This window comes from Canis lupus, chromosome 13, assembly GCF_048164855.1.
Source record: "Canis lupus baileyi chromosome 13, mCanLup2.hap1, whole genome shotgun sequence".
Taxonomy (NCBI): Eukaryota; Metazoa; Chordata; class Mammalia; order Carnivora; family Canidae; genus Canis; species Canis lupus.
The window spans coordinates 49830843-49853936 of NC_132850.1; the positions used below are offsets into that span (position 1 = coordinate 49830843).

Consider the following 23094-nt stretch of genomic DNA (forward strand, 5'->3'; position numbering starts at 1 on the left):
TCAATAATCTGATTATTTTTTGAATACTTCCTAAAATGTCTTTCTGGAAAAGAAAACTATATAATCTAAAATCTGTATACTCTTTGGCAGAGATTATTATAATACTGTATGCCATGTCTATAGAGAATAATGAATATCTTTTAAGGCTCGGTGATATGATAAAGTTAAAAAATGCACTGAAGTTTAACTTAGTAAACATATTTTTAAGTAAAGATCAGCAAAAAATAAAACAGTTTAAGGATTCCGTATTCTCTGGAAATGTAAACAGGATTATATCTGTCAGATGTACAGAAGCTCTGACTTCAGCCATTAGTTTGGTTTTGCTCCTGAGAAACACAACATGAACTACTGAATCATTTCTTTTCAAATCCATACATTCCCTGAAGCAGTTCAGGCTTCATCAGCAGTGCAGGAATGTTTTAAAATGACAGGCAAAGAGCATTCGTTCTCTTTTTTCTCTCATACTGTTTTCCTATAAATGGAAGACAGGGTTCTCTTCTCAAAGCACTTAAGCTGAGGCTGTTTAAGTCAATTGCTGTAGGAAAATACGACTGAATTCTCTATGCAAGAAAGTATCACAATTGGATTATTTTTTTTTTCAGGAAAAACTTTGAGAAAATCAAGTATTGTATTACTATCTTAGAATAACATATTGTAAAATTAGCATTCTATTAATTTCCTATTATTCTTTAGTTATAAATATTTTCAATTTAAGTGTTCTGCTAATATATCACCTTATTTTAGCACCAAATAATACCCAGTTCTGCTTTTACTTTTAAATATAAAAAGGCCCTCAGATTAAGATATACCAATTTTGGTTTTGAAAATCTTATTTGTATATACAGTTAACTTTTATTTCCAAGTTTCTGTACTGAAAAGCATTTCGTTGCCAGAGGACATTCAGTTAATAATTAAAAGTTTATTTGCTCATGATCAATTAAAGAGAGGATGTAATATATAATCTGGCAATTCTTCTGGAGCTTAAGCATTCACAAATTTTCAAACCCTAGTATACTAATTGCTATACCTTGACTCAATTTTATTTTAAGGAAATGGAAAACTTTAAGGGTAAAATTCAAACATACACATTTTAGCTTATACTAAGTAAAAACACCCCTACCTTAGTATTATTGTGCATTCTCATAAAATGCTCCTCAAGTAACTATGGTAAAGGTAAAACCTAGAGAAGTCTGAAGGTTAATGGAGTGCATGAAATCCCAAACAAAAAAATTCAAATCACACCCTGAGTGTCCTCCTCCTCTCTTTTGGAATGTCTGTAGTTAGCCCAACATCACAGGTCTGGGCAGAAGCATGCTGATGTTGGCACTGCCTAAACCAAACAAACAAGATGTTTAACAGTCAAATAAAATGTCCTGCAGCCTCCCTAATGAATTTGTCAAGGACCATCAGATTTCTCTCCCCCTCTTTTGCCTCATTAACTCAAGTATGATGAGACGGATTATAACAAGAGAATACAGATCAATCGGTCTGAAGACTTGAAGTGGCTTTTAGCCTCTAGAGTTTCTTTCTCTCCCTTGGTCTCCTTTAATAGAATACGGTATCTCCTGCAGAAGGGGCTGCCACTTCGTTTTAATACACCATCAAGGAGCTGCTGATGGACTTCTATACTAACATACATAAAAGCAGAGGTGACAGGGGCTCTTCAATTACAGCCTCCTCGGATACCGTTTCCCCCTTCAATTATTCAGCCAGAGGAAGAGCGGATCCGCAAACACACAGCTGAAGCAGCTCTTAGGGCAGAGGCGGCCGAGCGAGCGGGTGGGGGAGGGGGAAGCAACTGGCAGGAGCGGGCATTATTTGCTCGAAGTGTTTAAGTTTATTGCTCGAATGATGTTTCTAATTAGTACCCCGGCAATAAATTAAAGTCGCCTTTGTTTAACTGATTTATTATTTACTACAGCATCTACCTTAGACAGGGTAAATTGGTAATGAATTGTTTTTAAATCAAAACATTTGTAACGTTTTATCATCCCTCAGCCTCCGTGTGCAGACGTGGGGAAACCCGGGGCCGAGGGTGCCACGGGCCCTGGAGGCGCTCGCCGGGGCCGGGGAAGCGGAGGGGCGGGCGTCGGGAGCGCGGCGCGGGGGCCGCGGGGGCCGCGGGGGCCGCGGGGCCTGGGCCTGGGCCGCCCGCCGGGGGCGGAGGGCGCTGGGCGCCTGCCCGCGGGCCTGGGGTGGCGGCGCCGTCCCCCCGGGACCTCCTGCGAGCGCTCCCAGGCGCGTCGCGGGCCGGCCGGGTGCACGCGCAAGGCCTGCCCGGCTCGAGGAGGCGGCGGGCAGCCGGAGGGCCCGGGGCGGGCGGGGGGCGCACCCTCTGCCCCCGACGCGAGTCTCCGCCCAGGAACTGCCCCCGGGAGAAGCTGCGACCGACCCTCTCCGGCCGGTCGCACCGCTCGCCGGCAAGGAGCCCCTCCCGCCGGGCGAGGTTTCCCAGAGCGCCAGCCTGACCTCGCGGCGTGGGCCGGGCTACCCACGGGCTCGGGGCTTCCCACTCGTGCGAAGCCCGAGCCGCCGCGGCCCGCCTTCCGGGATGCAGGCTGCGGCCCGGGCGGGCTGGGCTGGAGGAGCCTGCGGCCGCCCCAGCTCCCCGCCACTGAAGGAGAAGCCGACGAAAGCTCTGCGCCGAGCTTGGGGTGTGCTTACTTCCGACCGTGCTCCCCACTCCTGGCCACTGAAGACATAGTCTACACAAAATCCGACTTGGATTTTAAAAAGCCAACCCGTTCTTTAGAAGGGGCGTGACATGGTATCTGTGGTCCGCTCCAGACATCTAAGAAGGAACCAAGAGGTCCAAGTGTCTGACATCAAGTAGGTGGAGAGAAATAAACTTTCCCTATGCAACTGAATCCAGGTTGACCCGGTCCAGCTTTTAAGAAGGCACCGCAAGTCCTCCCAAGGGGTTTTGCAAAAGCCGCAGGCACACCGGGTTTTGCAAAAGGAAGTCTTTGCCCAGATGGCTTCATTGATTTTTATTTCTTATGTCATTATCAGAGAATACAATGTCCAAAATCTATCTAAAAATAATTCCATCTACTTGATTTGTCTTAAAAAGACTCAGTATCCAGACACCTGAGATTCAAACATAAACCCTCAATACTAAGCAAATCAGAAACACTGGTACAGCTTCTTTCATCCAAAAGTAGGGAAAGGCTACAAGGGGTACAGCTTGAAAGTATAACACATATACTAAAAGCACATGCATGAGTTTCACTGAAATGCCAAGGGAGGAGTGAAGCCATCTGTGTAATCAATAACAGGATAGTTATAGATTTTTGCAGCAGTGAAGTCTTTTAAAAGCAACAGTCAATTATGAAAATAAAATCATTTTACAAGTGAAACTCTGTACTGCCTCAGAGTGTATTCAAAATTAGATTTACAACATTTAACATTTTAAGAAAACTTGGGTTTACTTTTACTTCTCTTCATTTTTGTTGTTTAAAACAATTTTAGTGGCTTATGTTAAAAGTATGTCCAGAAATATTCTACCATATATAGAGTAGCATTCTTTCTCAGAACTTAAACCTATTTTCTCTCTAATAGCTAGTCTTCTTAATAAAGAAATAGCATAAAATATAGCTGAATCTTAATTATGAAGTAATTATCAAACAAGGTGCTTGCACTATTTTTACCCTGCTCCAGTTTTTCAACAGCTTATGGAAATTACTGAAAAGAGATTTATATTCATAAACCTTCACCCCATATCCACTCCACCACACAGCCCAACTGGTGCACACATACTGCTCTGGCTTTTGGCAACAATGGGAAAGAAGGGGAAGACAAGGGAGGAAGACTTTGCCAAAGGAGAAAATCTAGAAAAAATGTAGGTTCTTTCCCAGATTCCCCTTCTTCCTTCTATTTGCTTTCAAGCAAAAATAGTTTTGTCAGAGTTTGCACCTTCTGCACAATATTGGTAGGGGGGAAAAAAGTGAATCTTTCTCAACCACTGCTACTCTCTCGTGCGTTATTCCAGCCATCTCCAGGAAGTCCCTTCTATATAGACTCTCTTTTTCTTCCTTGCAACTGATAAGAGGAGAGGATAAAGAAGAAGGGGGCTGTAAAATATGGGTGAGCATTTGACTTCTACTATCTCCTCCTATTTTCTTACTTCTCTCTTACCCCCTTTCTTTATCAAGTGCAGCGGTGGCTGCTACTGTCTGCCAAGCATGCCTGTCTTCTCTCTGGGATTGGCTAAAGCACTGACAGCTCGGAAAGCGATTGTAGGAACTGAAGCTCCACCCCCCTCATGATGGCCCTGGACCATTCATAAACTAAATAACTCCAGGAAACAGCAAGGCAGAGAGAGAGAGAGAGAGAGAGAGAGAGAGAGAGAGAGAGAGAGAGAGAGAGAGAAGAAGAAGAAGAAGAAGAAGAAGAAGAAGGAGGAGGAGGAGGAGGAGGAGGAGGAGGAGGAGGAGGAGGAGGAGGGGGGGGAGGAGGAGAGAAAGGGAGAGAGAGAGAAAAGGAGGGAGGAGAGAGAAAAAGAGGGAGGGCGAGGGAAAAGGAGAGAGACGTCGGAGGGGAGGAGGGAGAGACGACTCAGAAAGTGGAATCTGCACAAGCAACCTAAAGGGGGAGGAGAAGAAAAACCCTTGAATCCTTATAACTAAACCCCAGATGCAACGCAAGCAACGACTTCGTCACACTAGAATAGATTCTGTGAGGGCCAAAATTATAAATTACGAAGCAGAAATGAATATCAAACAACTTCCAGCGGTTTGCACCTAGAGAAAGACAAGAAGCAACCACTGCAAACAAACAAACCCAGTCCAAACAACGCCTCCAGTAGGAAAAGAGGAAAACCGCTACAACACGACCCCCTGAGAAGAGAGCAGACCGTCAAGCTGAGAGCGCGGGGCGTCTGCAAACCTCCAAGTGTGCCTCGGACAGAGCTGCACGTCGCTGCTCTCAGGACCTTAATTACGGCCTTCACCTTCCATTTGGGGGAGGGTGAGGAGAAAGGCACTCACCTACGCTGAGTGAAGAAGTCGTACCAGCGTGGGAGAGAAGTTTAAGAATGAAACACTGAATGTTTCGCTTTTATTTTTAAATTTACTTTGGCACTTAAAAGACCTCATTTCCAGATTTCTGGGCCATCTCGGCTGTAGACATCTAAGCCTAACCTCTTGGTAACCTGAATTTTTCTCTCGGCCCCTCTCCTCCCCCCTCCCCTTCATCTCTCTCACAGCACATCTTTATTTTACATATCAAGCAAAAAGGTCCCAGCAGGTACTTTTCTTCTTCAAAGATTGCCATTCCCCCTTATTTCGGGAAAAGAAAAAAGGTTTCTAAAGAGGGGAAAGAAAAAGCAAGGCGGCTGTCGCAGCAGCCGGTCAGTCCAGGTGGAAAACAAGAGTGAAAGTGGGGCTCAGGGGAAGCGCGACGCCTCTTTCGCCAGCCGCAGGGCCACCACCACTGCGTGAGCCTTGGATCCCTCAACGTACTGCGAGACGCCGGTGTACAGCCCGGACCTGTGCCCCAACATGATCGCCGCTCAGGCCAAGCTGGTTTACCAGCTCAATAAATACTACACCGAGCGCTGCCAAGCACGCAAGGCGGCCATCGCCAAGACCATCCGAGAGGTCTGTAAGGTGGTCTCGGACGTGCTCAAGGAAGTGGAGGTACAGGAGCCTCGCTTCATCAGCTCCCTGAGCGAGATCGATGCCCGCTACGAGGGGCTGGAGGTCATCTCGCCCACAGAATTCGAGGTGGTGCTCTACCTAAACCAGATGGGCGTCTTCAACTTCGTGGACGACGGCTCCCTGCCCGGCTGCGCAGTGCTCAAACTGAGTGATGGGCGGAAGCGGAGCATGTCTCTCTGGGTCGAGTTCATCACAGCGTCCGGCTACCTCTCGGCGCGTAAGATCCGCTCACGCTTCCAGACCCTGGTGGCTCAGGCGGTGGACAAGTGCAGCTACCGGGATGTGGTCAAGATGATCGCAGACACCAGCGAGGTCAAGTTGCGCATCAGGGAGCGCTACGTGGTGCAGATCACTCCCGCGTTCAAGTGCACCGGTATCTGGCCTCGCAGCGCGGCACAGTGGCCTATGCCCCACATCCCCTGGCCTGGCCCCAATCGGGTGGCGGAGGTCAAGGCCGAAGGGTTCAACTTGCTGTCCAAGGAGTGCTACTCCCTGACCGGCAAGCAGAGCTCTGCGGAGAGCGATGCCTGGGTGCTACAGTTCGGGGAGGCGGAGAACCGCCTGCTGATGGGCGGCTGCCGAAACAAGTGTCTCTCGGTGCTGAAGACGCTGCGGGACCGCCACCTGGAGCTGCCAGGCCAGCCGCTCAATAACTACCACATGAAGACGCTGCTGCTGTACGAGTGCGAGAAACACCCGCGGGAGACGGACTGGGACGAGGCGTGCCTAGGCGATCGGCTCAACGGCATCCTGCTGCAGCTCATCTCCTGCCTGCAGTGCCGCCGCTGCCCTCACTACTTTCTGCCCAACCTCGACCTCTTCCAGGGCAAGCCCCATTCGGCCCTGGAGAGCGCTGCCAAGCAGACCTGGAGGTTGGCCAGGGAAATTCTCACCAATCCCAAAAGCCTGGACAAACTATAGGGTGCTGGGGACTGCTTGAAAAGCGACACAGACCGGAATGCTCTCTAACACACAACACACACAACTCAGCGACCAACAGCAGAAACTCCGGACACAAACTTTTATGTAAGCCACCTGAAAGAAACAGGAAGCAGGCACAAGACCTTCGTTAATTAACAAGCAAACAAAAAGAGAGCAGACCAACCAACCAAAATAAATCACATTCTTGCACAAAAGTGATCGTTTTTCTTCCAAACAATGTGAATTTAAAAGGTCACACAAAAGAAGCAATCGGGCTTTGCCACCACAAAATGAAACCCAAGGTACATTTTCAAATCAATGTATAGTAGTTTCTCCTCTTTTCCTTCGCTCCCTTTCTCCTTTCTCCTCTCTCATCTTCTTTCTTTCCCTCTCCCTCTCCCTCTCATTTCATTTTGTTTTGGGTTGCCTGAATGTTGTCACCAAGTGAGAAAAAGTATTTAATTATATGTAAAATTTCTCTTTTAAAAAAAGTTTTGCTGATGTTAAATGTATCTCAGTGCCAATGTCAGATTGTGCCCCTCCCTTTCTTGCACCTCTACCCTCACCCTAAGCAGTCTTGTTGAAAACAGTAATAAAAATATTACTTTACATTGTAATTGACTGTGGATTGTTCTTAAATGAAGGCACGGGAGATCACAATTTATAATTTACAATGTAAAGATGTGAACTTCAGGAACTAAATGCAAAGCTTTCACTGGAACTCTAATTTGCAAAACTTACAAATATAGTCCTTTTTTTTTAATTTTTTTGCCAATTTAAGCATACAAGTCCCCCCCCCCCATATTTGGAAAAGAGAAAGTATTAATTTTACTCGGCTATAATATTTTATTTGTTCTGTAAATTTTGAAGTTTAAAGTAATATCTTTGTTCACACTTGAAAAAAAGATTTTGATCTTTATGTTTAAGATAGAAAAAAATTATTTCACTTAAAAATTAAGAGATTTGCTTTCCTTTGCCGTAATTTTAAAAAATCCACTCCGAGTCTGAAAAATAAAGGCAATCTTCATGGATATTTTCTGAATAGTTAACATGATTGGTTGATACTTTTCTTTCAATTATTTGTCCTCTTCGAGATTAAATAATGAAAACTTATCAATTAAATCAACCATACCAAAAAGGGAAAAAAAATGGTTATAGCAACATTCCTTTTTCCCAGCAAACGGTGATATGAACAATCCAGATTTATAAACTACTTCAATTTTTTAAGGTTTAGTTACAAATGACATAACTATGATCATTTTTTAAATCAAATTCCCAGAATTATTTCAGAAGGTGCTTATAGATAATTGAAACAAGAAAGGTTTTGATACCATTTTTATAACTAAAGAAAATTAGTTTCAAGAATTTACAAACAGCAAAAGTATATTATTCCTGCTTTTCTAAGTTAACAATCCAATGTACTTATTTCAACACTTCAACTAATTAACAGATTTCTTTTTAATACAAGGAAATAAATGAATAAAAATAAAATAATTAGTAAAACTGAAAGTATCCTAAAGGAACTGGTTTGGTTTGTCTTCTTCATATTGTCTTTAGTATACTCCATTAGATATGCTAATGATGAGGCACAGGTAGAGAATACATGTCAGATATTACCCTTTAATACTTAAAATTTATTCTTTGAATTACTCAGCTTTTAATTTTTTGAAAAATCCATGAATGAGATATGTAGACAAAAATGTTCTAAAAAGGAATTTTAAAGATCTGAGGAAGAAGTTTGTGTCGGGGAGGGAGTGTATGGACGGATGATCCACAGGACAGCATAGATGGATGAGAAACAAGAAAGGTACTGAGGGATCTGATGTCTAGTTCACTTGACAAAAGAGGCTTCAGTTCTCAGATTCCTTGGTAAAAATTCCAGTAAAAATAGTTTTGTTTTAGAAATATAAACTTTGATCTTATCAGTTCTGAAATAATCTCTACTCTTTCAACCTACACTGTATCTTTTTCTGATCTCTCTTCCTGTAGATGTAAAACAAACTCACTGTAATACTAAGTGGTTCAGACAAATATACTGATTTTTTTAAATAATAAAAATGAACTACTCTCTGGGGAAAATGTTCTGATTTTTAGGAACATTTTCAAAGCAAGTAGTAGGTGCTCACATTGACAAAGAAATGATTTAAGGGCACGGTGTTTAGTTTAAAAGATAAAAATGACATCTTAAGAATGACCTTTTTTTTTTTCTTATGCATGCAAGTATTTACAGCGTTAGACACTATCTCCCTCCAAAGATCCCAGGAAGAAGTCTTTAAGTTCTGACAAGAACAACAATTCCCCAAATTCAGTATTTTGCCCCTACCTCATTTAATGCAGGTATCACCAACAAAAAAAAGAAAAGCACAACACAAGTATCCTCATTTACAAAATACCTTAAGCCCAATGTCTATACAAAATAAAAAATTCTTCCAGTAACTGAAAAATTTTAAGAATGATTTTAAATTAGCAAAACTTTGATTTCTGTAACATTAGGCAGGTTGCAGTGTACAAGACAAATGCTGTAATTAGACTAAAAGATCTTTGTATTACACAAGTAGTAGGGGAAAAATAAATTTAATGATGCTCCACAGAATAAAATCAGAGAGAAATAAAGGGTATAACTTCTCTCAAAGAGAGTAAATAACTGTAAAGAGCCTTACTGCAAAGACTGGCAGAGATCCTAATCTTGAGAACAATTATATTAGGCACCTTTAAATTACATTATATTTTAGATTCTATGCCGCATATGTCCAAAAGCATAATAGAATATTCTGAATTAAATTTTAGCCTCTCAAACATACAAAGTACCATAAATTAGAGAGTGTAGGTAATTTTGGTTACCTTCATTTCCTAAAGAAATGAAAATACAATTTCAGACATTACAGCCAGGTAACAAAGTAGGAAATTTTTCCAGTTGATGTAATTTCACAATTAAAGTTTTCTCTACAGTGAATTAGCTGAATTATTGAGATCAAAACAGTTCCAACACAGCCTTCCTTTCATACAGCCTACCAAATCCTATCTTAAAAAAGGCAGCAATTCTGAAATGAAGTGCTAGAAACACAAGTAAGACAAGGGATGATTTGTTTGTAAAGTTTTAAATAAAATTGTAACATTTTCATCAATGATTGCTTTGAAATACTTCTAAATCACTAAAATTTAATAATTCACATGATTACAAAACCAAAGAATTTCCCACCAATAAACTCAAAATATGTGTGTACAAACCAGCTATCAGACTATAAAATAAATAATTCCATTTTTAAGCCACTTCTCTTCTACAGGTTGCTTATTTTGCTCCTTTTAAAAGAGACTGTTTCCTATCAGAACAAATTCTACCATTCACTTTCATGAAATAAACCTAGCTTTGGCTTTATGGCTGTGCCACAAATGTTTCTTAGTAAAATAAAGTTGCCAAGGTCTAAGAAGTAATCAGAAATACATTTTAAAGGGGAAATTACATTTTCATTTAAGAATAGGAAATTATGCAGTGCCTTGTAAAATCGACTATAGGTAATGGGAAACAGAGGTATCACACACACACAAGACATGCTTGCGTGCACAACAGAGTAGTAAGTCATGAGGACAAAGCAAGGAGAGTGATATATTGGTATTATATCCAGAAAATATAAAGGCTAAACAAAATAATTCCACCCTCAACCTCACTGAATTTTGTAGCTTAATTCACCCTGGACCCTTTGTGGCAAAATATATTTATGGACGATATTCCCTGTGGTTCTCCTCCAACCCCAGAATGAGCTAATGATAAACGCAATTAAGTGGAAATTGTTTTTGAATCTAAATGAACTTCAATAATCTAACTAGCTGGTAAGGGAATCATAAGCTAAAGAAGATCGCTGCCTTGCATATAGGCAGAAGCAATTCAGCAAGAAATTCAAACGAAGTCTGTCAGATTTTATCAGTGCCAATACTACCCAACAGCAGCCCACCATCCCATCAAAAGAAAAGAAAGCTTAAAAGGGAAACCCACTCCTCATCTTCTCACCTTGGGGTCGATTTTCTTGAAGTTAGAGTCCTCTTCATCCACCTCAAAATAGAGTTCGGAGGAGGTGACAGAAAGAGTGCCCTTTACTACAATAGAGGGGGCCACAAGCTGAGCCGGTGTGCTCAGGCTAACAGGACCTGCCAAAAGCAAAAGACAAGCCACACAAATTGGAATGACATTTTTCAAAAAAATCTCATAGATTCAAGCAGAAATTTTATTTTTAAATTATCACCTCTAGCACCAAACTGTCTGCCAGATTGTCTACACTTAGAAATTCTGTGAACCCCAAATCTTCCTCTGAAAATGCAGAGTTATTAGGATTCTCCTACTAAGAGATTTATAGTAGAAGGTTCATGGTAACAGTAAACTAGGCTGCAATTATTTTACAGGGAGTCTGCAAAGCTTTGGTCTAATCTCCTAGTAAGAAGGTGGCTCTGCCTAAATAAGTCCTTCCACATTCCATTTAGAAAACAAGCCCCAGGCTATCAAACAACATGGAACAACCACCAGGAGCAAGGAAGACTCAATAGGCTTCCAAGGCCAGAGGTTAGCTTAGTTTGGCTGAAGCATGATTACAAAAAAAGATCACTAGCTTATTAGTGAAGTGAGAAACGTTACACCATATTCTCTGATAAAGATTTTGTGCCAGGTTGACACAAAACCTCTTCTATAACAACTTTACCCCATGAAAGATTGGTAAAAATACTTCTTTTCTAAGCCTGCCTTTCCACTGTTAAATATTGTTCAATGCTTCCAAATCTAATATTAGTGTAGTTCAGGGACTCTGGGAGTAAACAGCTGGAGGGTGGGTTTCCAAGTGAATGAATTTCTATTGGAATAATCAAATCTCCACAGGGCTTATCAAAGAGACAAATCAGCCTGCTACTGAAAACAATAGATTCACTACAAATAGAACAGCATAAAGTATATTAAAGCTAAACCTAAAATAAAGGACTAAAAATAATAATTGCATATATATATAATATATATAAATAAATAAATATATATATTTATGTAGAAAGACAAAGAGTAAGAATTTGAAATCCCATGCCAGTTCTTGACTGTACAAATCCTATAAGTGAAGAAAACAGCAAAAGAAGATTGGCACTTATAGTTCTGAATTAATATAGTGCCTATAAACATGGTACACCTATTCAGGTAATCAATGGGTGAATAAGTGTTTCAAAATTCAGATGAATCGACATTTCCATCGATTGTTAGAGGATGCTGGTCCTTAATCTCACATCAATCTTAATGTGTGCCAGTAGGACAATAGAAGGGATGCTCTGTGGAGATCAGAGCAGGTTTTGCCCTCTATTCCCAATGTACAAATACATTGTGTTTGCAGATGGGCAGCAGATAGCTGCAGAACAGCCATGATTTCCCAAAGCTCATCCCTATAAATGGATGAAATAAGCAGCTATGTGTTCTTTTGCTGTCTCCTTTGCCCTCTGTACATTAGCATGTAATCCTGAGAAGAAATAACATTTTTTCAATCACTCTCAGACATTCAATTACAGGGTAAGCAGACAGCTGCAGGAGCTAGGGCAGCCCAGGTCCTACAGAAGACCCCTGACAATTTCCACTTCATTTCTAACCCACACCACTTTATTAGTGTGGATTACTTCTTAATCCTATTGCCATTGTCAAGATTATATAATTAAACTCCCCTTTCACCTCTATTACTGTATGCATGTATTACTAGTAGCAAGAACAGAAGCAAAAAAAAAAAAAAAAAAGGAGGAAATGGGTAAATAGATATGAAGGAAAATGCTAGAGAATCCTACTGTCTGCCTACTCTTTACACCCAGCCCCAAACCCTTAACAGTGTGCTCCAATTAATTTTATTTTACTTTCTAGAGAGGTTTATGGTCATCAGAGAAGATACCATCCTCTATTTTTGCTTTTCATTATAATTCACTGCATTATAATTCACAGGTTGCAATATATCAATAAATGAACAATTCCTGATGCCTTTTCTCTTAAATTAAAATTATCAAAATAGAAGATCGTATAATTTTCACCTACGGAAATTGTAGAATCCTTCACACTTTGCTCCTGGAGGGAGAGAGCCATAGGCATTAAAGAAAAAAGGCATTTAATGAATGACTAAAATTTCAGGCTAAACAAGAGAATTTTTCCCATAAGGGAAGTAAAACTGAAAATCTGCAGAGTGCAAATCAAAATTCCTACATCAGGTAAAATATGTGGATCCTGTAAAAAGCCACAGCATTCTTGGAATGGATTTTTTTGAGAGAGCTAAATGGATATGCAGCATGTTCACTAAGACCTCTATATCAAAGCAAATAGCTCATCTGCCTCCAAGCTTTATTTACAAAACAATTGGCAAAATTTTACTTATAGCTCTCATTTTACAGAGATTAGGTAAACTCCCATGGGTGAAGCAATTTTGTTAATGCTGCTTTTAAACTTTTTTCCTGTATAGTGAAAATTATTCATAAAAGAAAAAGATGAGGAAGGTAAAGAAACTGAAAAGAATGGGGAAAAAAGGGGGAAACAGTGTTGAAGATTAGGGTGAAAATGTTTGGAAGAACAAAAACAATCTTTATGTAAAGTAACTGTAGGTGTGTAAACTTGGTAGTCCTAGCGGTTACAGATGAAAAAGTAAGTAATTAGATGCTTATTAGCCCAGAGCTAGCTGAAATATCCACACAACCACTGAATTTACCAGCGAGATTCTCTAAATCTTTCTCATCCACGGATGACAGAGTATCGTCGTCGCCTTCCAGGAGGATCTCGTTTTCTGAGTTCTGATTTCCTAAAGCCTGACTCTTGATGGACTGTTTTCCTTTAGCGAGGATATCTTCATCTGCAGCTGAAATGAAAAGGAAACAAAGCTGTCCATCAGCTCCGAGGAAGAGTACTTTGGCAGAGGGGCAGGGAAGTGAGGTAAGGATAGGTGGCCAAAGATGGTCAATCATTTTTACAGAGAGTCATCCACTGTGGGAAAGTGACTGGGATGGCACACATGTTCCTTCTGACAAACGTGATTCCCCAAGCCTAGTCTAATGTTACCTTGAACAAGCACCCTAATCCCATTAAATCTGACCCTTGCACCGCTCACCAAACCATTTATTTACTTACAGTTAGGGCAAGAGAGGGTTCAAAGGCAGCACATTTTGGGGAAATTAGCAGGAAAAATCAGAACCCAGTTTTGGAAACAATACCTACTTGATACTGAGAAATAAGAAAGGCTGGTCATTCCTGCAAATAATGATTATACTGACAAAATATTATGAGATGGTCAGGGAGCGTGGAAAGAAATTTAGACGTAAGAAGGGTCAGAGCTAAGAGGGATCCAAAGCCAATGAGGATATAAGCCCAATACTGAAGCCACAGCTGACATCAAAAAAGCTATAACTCCAATCCTCCCTCCTGCCTTCATGTTGCCCTTGCCCACATTTCACCCCACCCGGACCCCCACGTCAGCCTTTATATAAATATCCAAGAGTAAGACACTGTGGAAATTAAGTGGCGGCTCAAACACTACCTCCTCCGTGTGTTTAAACTAAAAGGCTAAGACACCCCGGGGGCAAACATAACAGAAAGCTTGGGAGGAGAGGTGTCTGAGCAGTCTTACAGGGCCTGAACTGGAGCAGCCTGTGGGGAGCAGCAACACCAGACTCTCACCATTGTGAAAAGGCAGTCAGAAAGGAGAAGAAAGAGGAAAACGATACACCAAATCTAGGAAACGAAGAAGCTCTGTGGAGCACCTACAGCCAACAACTGAACCAAAAAGAGGAGCAAAGGTGCAGCTGAATGGAGAAAACACTGAAACTCAAAATTCTGCCTTCAAAACCCTGTATTCCTCCCCAGGGTAACTCCCACTGCTTTGAGCAGCTTTCTCCTTCTGAAATACATAAAAACAGATACTAAATCCTGGATTGTAATTTTAAAAAACTCACAGCGGTTATGTAAGGAAAAGTTTAGAATCTTTGCTGCACTACTGATATTCCCGGGTTTCCAGCTAGGGAAATCCAGGAGGCAAAGCACCTGATCCACCCAGGCAGTAGCTATTGATATGGAAATCAGAAGGCTAGCGAGGCTTTTTGCTCCACTGCAGTTTCTGCCTAGGCATTAGGGCCCAAACCCAGAAAGGATACTGTCTGCAGTAACATGATTAATATTTATCTATATAATTTTTTCTAAATAAACTACATGTATGGTATTGAATGTTTTGATGAATCAAAGCTTCATTGATTTTAATAGGTAGGATTATGGATAACAAAAGCAAAAGTTTATTTTTATCATATTTATTGTGAGTTCACAATGTATATCATTTATGTACAATACTAATGACGCTACTTTAAAAGAAAATAGTGGTTTCATATTAAGTAGGGAAGTCATGGGAAGAAACTCTCTATATTTAGCTTTAAATACCCTCCATGGGTAAATCAAATTTTATTTTCCTTCATACCCACAAATAACAAGCATAGTGTGCCATACACATATGAGAGTCTCAATAAATATTTTTAAAAAATTAAAAGTATCTAACTAAAATGCCTTTATTTTTTAAGCCACAAAGAAATATACCAAAAACCCCCTAATTTTTTGGAAAATAGCATTAAGTTGTTATATAATTGTTTATATTTCATATATTTGTATTTCCTTACTAATGAAATCAATAAACACTCGCCTGAACCCAAACAAGATGTTTTCCAGTTTACTATCAATGTTACTAAAAATAAATTGGTCACTGAGATAGACAAGATAAATCACTATCTTCTAATTTTCTTATAAAGCAAATCATGATAAATTAACAATTGCCAATCAGATATTACTACAAAATCAATGCTACATTCTCTTTTTCTAGATTTGCAGTTCCTTCTTCAATGCATTAATATTACTAGCAATAATAGTGCTAATACTGGAATAACACTTAACATGTGCCGGGGAATGTTCAAAACACTTTACTTATTTAATTCATATAATTCTCATAAACCCCTGCTAATTTCACCTTTTCAGATGGATAAACAGGCTCAGAGAGGCTATATAATTTGCCCGACACAACACAGCTAGTGAAAAGTAGAGTCAGGATTGAAATCCAAGCATTAAGGTACCAGTATCTTAACCACTATACAAATATCAGTGTATACATAATTTATAAATTAGTTTAGTAATTCTTGTTTCTCATAGTTCCCTCTTTCAACTTAACCTTTAAAAAACGGTTAAGTGAAAATTATAATAAATACAAAAATATTAATTTCCAAACCTAAATTTGATGAGCATATGACAAACACATCAGAAAACAACCAAATCCAATATCTTGTTCATTACTATATGATTATTACCATACATGTCCTGAAGTACACGTAAACCAAGCTTACTTTGGGGGTCCGGGGATAGGGAGGAAAAAAGCCCTCTAATCTGCAAACATTTACAAAAAATGAGGGTAGCCAAGTAGCAATATGCAGTGGTTTAAAATAACTCAGTAAATGAATTCATTCATTTAAATGACCACAAAATATAATTTGTTATCCCATCCAACTGGAACTTAAAATTTTTTTAATATGTTCTCATCATACTGACATATACTAAAACAAAATAACTTTTGAATTAAATAAAATTTTATGAAAAATTTTTGAAGTACACTAAGTCTACTATATGCATACAAACACCCACTTTAATTTATTTATTTACTTATTTTTACAAGCTCAGATTCTGGAATTGTTCAACCTCAACTGAAAAACCTCTTGTCATGGAAAATATGCAGCTTACTGATATTTAGAATGGTTTTCCTGTAATTAACTCCCCCTTGAGGATTTTAAGTTAGCAGCAGTAAAATTACCAACAGTACTCTAACACACACCACATGCGCTGGTGTTCAATTCTCAGTGGTCTAATAGCTCTCTGTTAAAGAACTTTTTTTTTTGTTTCAAAATTAGAACAAAACTATCCCAAGCATAAAATAAAAGATAATTATCATGTTTATATGTGCTGGGGAAAGTGTATTTTTAACTTCTGTTTGCCTTACTTCAATCAATCATTAAAACCAGTACCAACTGTTTTGATATTTTTTGTGAGTATATTCCACACTAGTATGAAAAGTTTAATTGGATGAAGTTAGAATACACTTCTGGTTCCATTTCAAAGCTTAATTCAGATCTTTGTGGCTAATAAAATTATTACCAAACATGATAACAATTTAAATTTTTCATTTCACTACTAACATTGCTTTCATGTAGTCTCACGTTTTATTCTGGTTTAATATTTACCCTAACTTGATAACTAAACTGCAATTGTTACATAAAACTGGAGAAATATGTCAAAAATGCTTTCTTTGAAACATGACTTGATTCACTGAAGCTAAGAGCAATGAGAGGGCTCAGAGAAAGACTGGTCCTCAAAATGTAAAGTTCAAGTTCTTTAGAGACTAGGCATGAGTTGATTTACCTATGCAACACAAACTAGCTAAGTAAAATTAAAACAAATAGAATACAGAAAACTATTCCACCTATGACATATAATCCCCTTTAAAAGGCCACTGTACCAGTGAAATAGAATCAACAATACTCCGTATTACAGTAAAAGAAGTTTATATATTAAGAATTAACCATTTAAAAAAATTACTACTGGAATAACAAAATGACCTTAAATGTAAAAAAAAAAAAATGAATATGGGTATTCATTTATTGTGATTTGAAGTACCTATAACTGCTTATTCTGAACAAGACAATTAAGGAAAATCTTATACATAACTACTATCCCAAACTTTATGCAATTTCCAAAGGGGTCTAAGTCAAGACAATTTATTCTAGAAACATTAGTGAAACTACAAAATCATCTAATTAGGAGATTAAGAGAACAAGCCAAGCTCATCTCCTAATGATCATGGGTTCCTCAAAAGTTTTAGTTACAGAATCTAATATATGTTGATCCTAAAAAGGAAGCAAAAGTATCTGACATTGTTGAAGTTATGAGAGAATGGTATGATTTCGGATCTTTATATGATCTGTCATCCCAAGAAAACCAGATGAGTTACTTGTATCATTTGATATGATTACAAGATACTTCTGAAACTATATTAAATTTCCTTATATATTTCTATTAGTGAAATATATTTCTATTATTTCATCTACAAAATAAAAATCCATTGAATTCAATAGGATTCTACTGCTAAATTGTTTTATTATTTTATTTTATTTTATTATTTATTATTTTATTTTATTATTTATTTATTATTTTAACCAATCTTTCCACCAACTTAACATTTTTTACACAGCTTTAGTTTAAATGTAAAGTTCCCATTATATTTAACAATGAATTCTAGAAGACTGTATAGCATTTCAATACGAAAATCCTGATTAGTCAGTTAACCTGGGCTTTAGTCCAATATCTACCAAGAATTATGTGGCTTTTTGTTTCCTCAGTTTCCTTATAGATAAAGAATAAAGTTAGAATAGACTAGCCTTTGGTTCTTTCCACATCTAAAATGCTCTGATAATAAATAACTGACAAACTGGCCCCTGTGCATTAGGAGAATGTTACAAATCATTACAACTAATTTCTAATAAATTTAAACTATAAAATGCAAGAAAATGCCCTCAAGAATCAAGTACCCACCTTTGCTTGCTGCTAATTTCCATAAAGAATATTTGATAATAAGAGGAAGTATTAATTTTAATTTAAAAATATGACTTAGTTTCTGCAAAGTTAAAGAAATCTCCCATTACAAAATGACTTTTATAAATAACCACTTTGGAGGGTCTCTCTTTGAAAAATTACCTAAGGTCCTTTTCCCCAAGCAAGTTAATGTGAACTTGGGAAGGGCAATTAAATTGTCAGAATTAAAAAATTTGTTTTTAACTAGAAGGTAGCCAGAAGTAGAGTCATGGGGCTAGTATCGATTGCCCGAACAGAGAACATCACTCTTTAGGTATTTACTCTGCCACCTTTACACCAGAGGCTTTCCTTCAAATCAAATCAATCTATAAAAAAGATGGCTCTTACTACTAAAATACATAACTAATCTCCAACGGCATTTCTATTTAGATGTTTCCCTTTGATAACAATAACATAGTTCATGATGTTTTAAGATTATGCATTAAACAACATCCAGTCTCTTTAGTTAAATCAATTATAAATAAAGGTGAGAAGTCTTGAAAACAATCTAAAACTGACACTCTATCCTCAGTAATATCTATTTTAAATATTCAAATTCAACACTGAAGCATAGTATTTATCCGTGCTAAATTCTGTAATTTCAACTGTTTCTTGATCACATTAACTGTTTTGTTTTGCTAACTTGATTTTTAATGCTTATTTTCATTAGCTTATTTATTATTAAGTTAAGGCTAAAGAACAAGAATTTCATAATTAACACAAAATTAAAATTGAGTGTCAACTACAAGATACTTTAATAAAATACTAAAAAATTAAGTTCTTGGCTTATATAATGAATTAGCATAAATTATGCTGACATGAAACTATACCATTGTATAATCTACATGCTGTGTTTGTAAATTGTCTAATAATTATTATTTAAAATTAAAAGTATATACAAAATATGACAAAAGACTTGTATCTTTTATCAAAAAGATGTTATACTAAATAGGACATATCTCCTTAATTGGCAGATCACTGAAGCACCTTCTACACGTTTAGTTTTTTAAAAAATAGATTTCAAGTTTAAATTTTTGTTTTTAATCTTTTGAAGTATTTTAAATACTAATCATTGTAAGATTCATGTAGAATATTGTCAAATAAGATGGAATTACATAAAATGCTTAATTTTACTTCTCTCTCTAAATGTAATAAATTAATATTATATTAACCTTTCAATTAGTATTTAGAGTAATTAGAGTGAAATCTGTTTCCATGCAGGATAAGAAAAAAGTCTTAAATGACAGTAAGCATTGCTAATAAATATTTTTTGGCCAGCTTCTTAGCGTTAAAAAAGTTCACATAAAAAAAAAAGTTCACATATTATTTTAAAAGGCAAAGTTTAATAATAGTAAAATCCAAATTTATTCATTATGAAAAATTCTGCAATTCCCAAAATGGTTGCATGTACTATTTTTGATAAAGATGGATGTTAATAAGCTGTATATTACATCTATACAACAAATTTTAAATCCAGTTACTAATGATTCTTTCGAATAAAAAATTTATGCCTATGTATAATTTTAGAAAACAAGTCCCCCTCTCAAGGTATAAAAAAGGAAAAATTTTCATGAAAACATTTTTATTGTCACTGACAGACTTTAGGCTTCACAACTCAATGTTAAATGACAGTTTTGAAGACAGAAAGATACTTATTAAATTTTAAGTGCACATGGTAGCATCTGTTTCACTGAAAAGTATAAAACTGCAAAATTAAGCTGATTTTTTTCAATGTAAAAATCATTAGCCAAAAGGGGGTAAAAAAAGAAAGGAGAAAATAAATGTAACTCTAGAATCTATAGCACCACATAAAAAGCACATGAACCCTAAAAGCAAAAGTGGCCTAATTAATTCTACATCTTATTCTCCTTCCCCACCTCCTGTAGTTGAAGATGTAGGGCCCTCAGACTATTATTGCTTTTAGATCACTTTGTTATTGACTATTCTCTGTATGATCATTTATTTTAAAGGACTGATGTCACATTTGGTGTTATATCTGATGACATATTGTGGACATTTTCTTCCAGAAATGGCTCTTTAAGGCTGAGTGCAAGAGGTTAAGCTGCCTGACTGAGGCCAAACCTAAGATCACAGACTTTTAATCTAAATTCCTAATATCCTTACTGAATGTAATTTAACAATTATTTTGTATACTACATACTATCATTTAACCATAAACTGCTGCATGTTAAACCAATACCTTGAAAAAAGGGAATTAAAACTATTTATCTTATTAAAAATAACCAATTTATATTTTATAAAATCAAGATTATTTTAATGTAGAAAGGAGCTTTTCCCCCTAAATAATCGGCGTATCTTAAATGGCTTTCAAAAGTTAAAAAATATTAAGTGAAACCCTCTGATCAAAGAGAATATATTATTAAATCCAAAGGACTTTTTCAGTTTTCTCCAATTTGCTCATCAGGCTTCTGTCTAATCTGAATCATAGTGATATGCATTATATCAAAAAAGGGGGAAAATGTTTTGTTAAGCTCTGATAACAGGATGATGCAGAACAGGAACATATGAAAATAATGTCTATTCTCTTTTTCCAGGAGCCATCTATCACAACCAACTACAAATCAAGGCTCAGAAAGTATCTAGGCACTTGGACATTTATTACCATCTCTCCCACTTCATAATCTCATGCTAAAGTACCATAGTTGAGGGAAAATCATATACCCACAACAGAACCTAGGAACCTATTTGGTTTGTAAATGCTGTCTTTCTGATATTCATGGATTTAAGGCAGGCGTCCTGGATTAATTTACTCAAAGCTGAATGTGTCACTTAAAAAAAGAAATATTTTATCTTCCCACTCTGAAACAAAGGGTCTATGTTAAGTAAGTTTTGCATGTGTAACATAATAAATAAATATACTTGACATCATAATTTAATAGGACCTTTCGCTGACTATAAAAAATTTAACTTCTCTTTCTGGGGTGAATAACTATGAAATGTAGTATGGACCATTTTACAGTGCCTTGTAATAATGAAGTTATGCTCTTCATTACCAAGTACTGTACCTGCTGCTATTGGCAAGGAGTGGTTTATACACTGACCATGTTCCACGGCTGTTTTTAGTGTCGCTTCAGGATGTGTCGATCCTAGAGGGTTACGCACAAATCGTCGCCGGCGCCGCAAGTCATCTTCCCAGTAGTCAAGGCGCCAGAACTCACGAGGACGACTACAATGAAACAGAGAAGCCACATATGTTAGCAATTATCAAACAGCGTGGTAGCACTGAATTTCTGCATAAAGCTCTCCTTGTTTGCTCTGCCTTTTTTTCCCCCTCCCCTTCCTCTTAATTCTCCCTCCACCTCACACTCCCCTTTTCTGCAATCTTTAACTTAGGTATGTCCTTGAAAATAACAATATCACCTTGCAGTCTAAGGAACTCCTTTTCCTTTTTCTTGGAAGGTGAAATGAGCACTAAATACATCATTTTAAAATGAATTGCTGACAGTGTGATCAGTTTCCCCACACTCTAGTGGCATGTGCTCTGATTTCAGCCTCATTTCAGCCTCAGCAGGGCACCTTTCTCTGTGGCTGCATTTATAAACCAGAATAGGGAAAAGGCTATTATAAATATGGTATAGCATTACCTATATTAATCAAAGTCTGTCCCCCTTCATTTTTCTTCCTAATTTGTGCCTTTTTGCACAAGGTCAGTAAATCATACCATGAATTCTTGGTCCAGAAAGTGTTAACTTTAATGAATATCTCAGTTACATGGTTATGTATGTGATAATAAAATATTACTCTGTTTAGATGTGCAGGAATTTAATTAAAATAATCTCTTAAAATATTCATTACATTTAGCCCCTGAGGCTTAGAACAACACAAGAAAATGCATTTCTTTTCCATTTACTGTTTTTAAATAAACCATTCCTATAGAGTGAAATAGCAATCTATTTTCAAGCAAATCAGATTGGATTTCTGTTTTATGTAGCCTGTTTTTATATTTAATTAAAAACTACATGCTATATGATGTGCAATAATTGCTATATCAAAAGCATACTTTTGGAAATGTATTTTTTAAAGGGTTCTACTATATTTTCCCCAATTATGTAGACCTTTTATATGGTAATATATAAATGTCAACTTTCTCTCCTATTAACTAATCATAATCTAGCATGCTGGAAAATATTTTATAAGAAAAACACTAATATGAAGTTTTTTCAGTTACAGTAAAAAAAAAAAAAAACCCCTGCAGAATACACGTATTCACTAAAGATACACAGCATGAAAGCTTGTAAGCTTTAATAACAAAAAAATTTGTAATCAAAACTTCTGTAAGGAATGACTAATGCAAAACTAAAGTGCACTTGTATTTCATGAGCTAATAAAATTGTACCTGTCAGCTTATTAGATATATTAGTCTTGACCAATTGACAGTTCCAAAATACCCACTTAAAAGTTACTCTTATTTTGATGTTTCAGAGATGCTACCTTTAGAAATTCAAAATAATTTGTAAATAAGTACTTTACTAATTAAAAATTATCTCAGACTAAAAAAAGCATAAACAACTAACAGTACATTATTTGAAGAAAATATTTTTAGAAAAATAACAGCAATCCAATTTTTTTTTTTCTGAGAAAGCTGGGGACACAATGAGAACATCAAAAATTTCCTTTGTTGATTCTGACCATGCATAAAGGAGATACAATGTAACCAAAATGGAATACAAAAAAGGTGTAAGAATTGCAGTCCTCAAAGAGAAAGATTAAAAGCTCTTTTATTCTTCTTTCTTATTTTGCTGTCTACATTTTAAATGGTAATTATTATAATACCATTTAAAAATAACTAAGAAGCACCTACAGTGTACACATAGAAGGAAAACACAACAGTTGTTTGAACTCAATTAATAAAATAAAATTCTC

At 37.2% G+C, this 23094-nt stretch overlaps 2 protein-coding genes across 13 annotated transcripts in view; one reads left to right on the forward strand and one right to left on the reverse strand.

Annotated features, from left to right (window-relative positions):
• Window positions 1-23094, reverse strand: part of LRBA (LPS responsive beige-like anchor protein) — a 740528-nt gene that overhangs the window by 266997 nt on the left and 450437 nt on the right. For 9 of the 12 annotated variants that reach the window (XM_072773570.1, XM_072773571.1, XM_072773580.1 and 6 more), the window contains 3 exons: window positions 21237-21397; window positions 13277-13423; window positions 10588-10724 (listed from right to left, as the gene is read on the reverse strand). In XM_072773570.1, the coding sequence (XP_072629671.1) occupies window positions 10588-10724; window positions 13277-13423; window positions 21237-21397 (445 nt within the window). The remainder of the gene's footprint in view (window positions 1-10587; window positions 10725-13276; window positions 13424-21236; window positions 21398-23094) is intronic. The other 3 variants (XM_072773578.1, XM_072773577.1, XM_072773582.1) reach the window with 1 other exon arrangement.
• Window positions 4457-7198, forward strand: MAB21L2 (mab-21 like 2). The gene has a single exon (XM_072773600.1). It carries the CDS (start codon window positions 5502-5504, stop codon window positions 6579-6581), a length of 1080 nt encoding a protein of 359 aa, XP_072629701.1. The 5' UTR covers window positions 4457-5501; the 3' UTR covers window positions 6582-7198.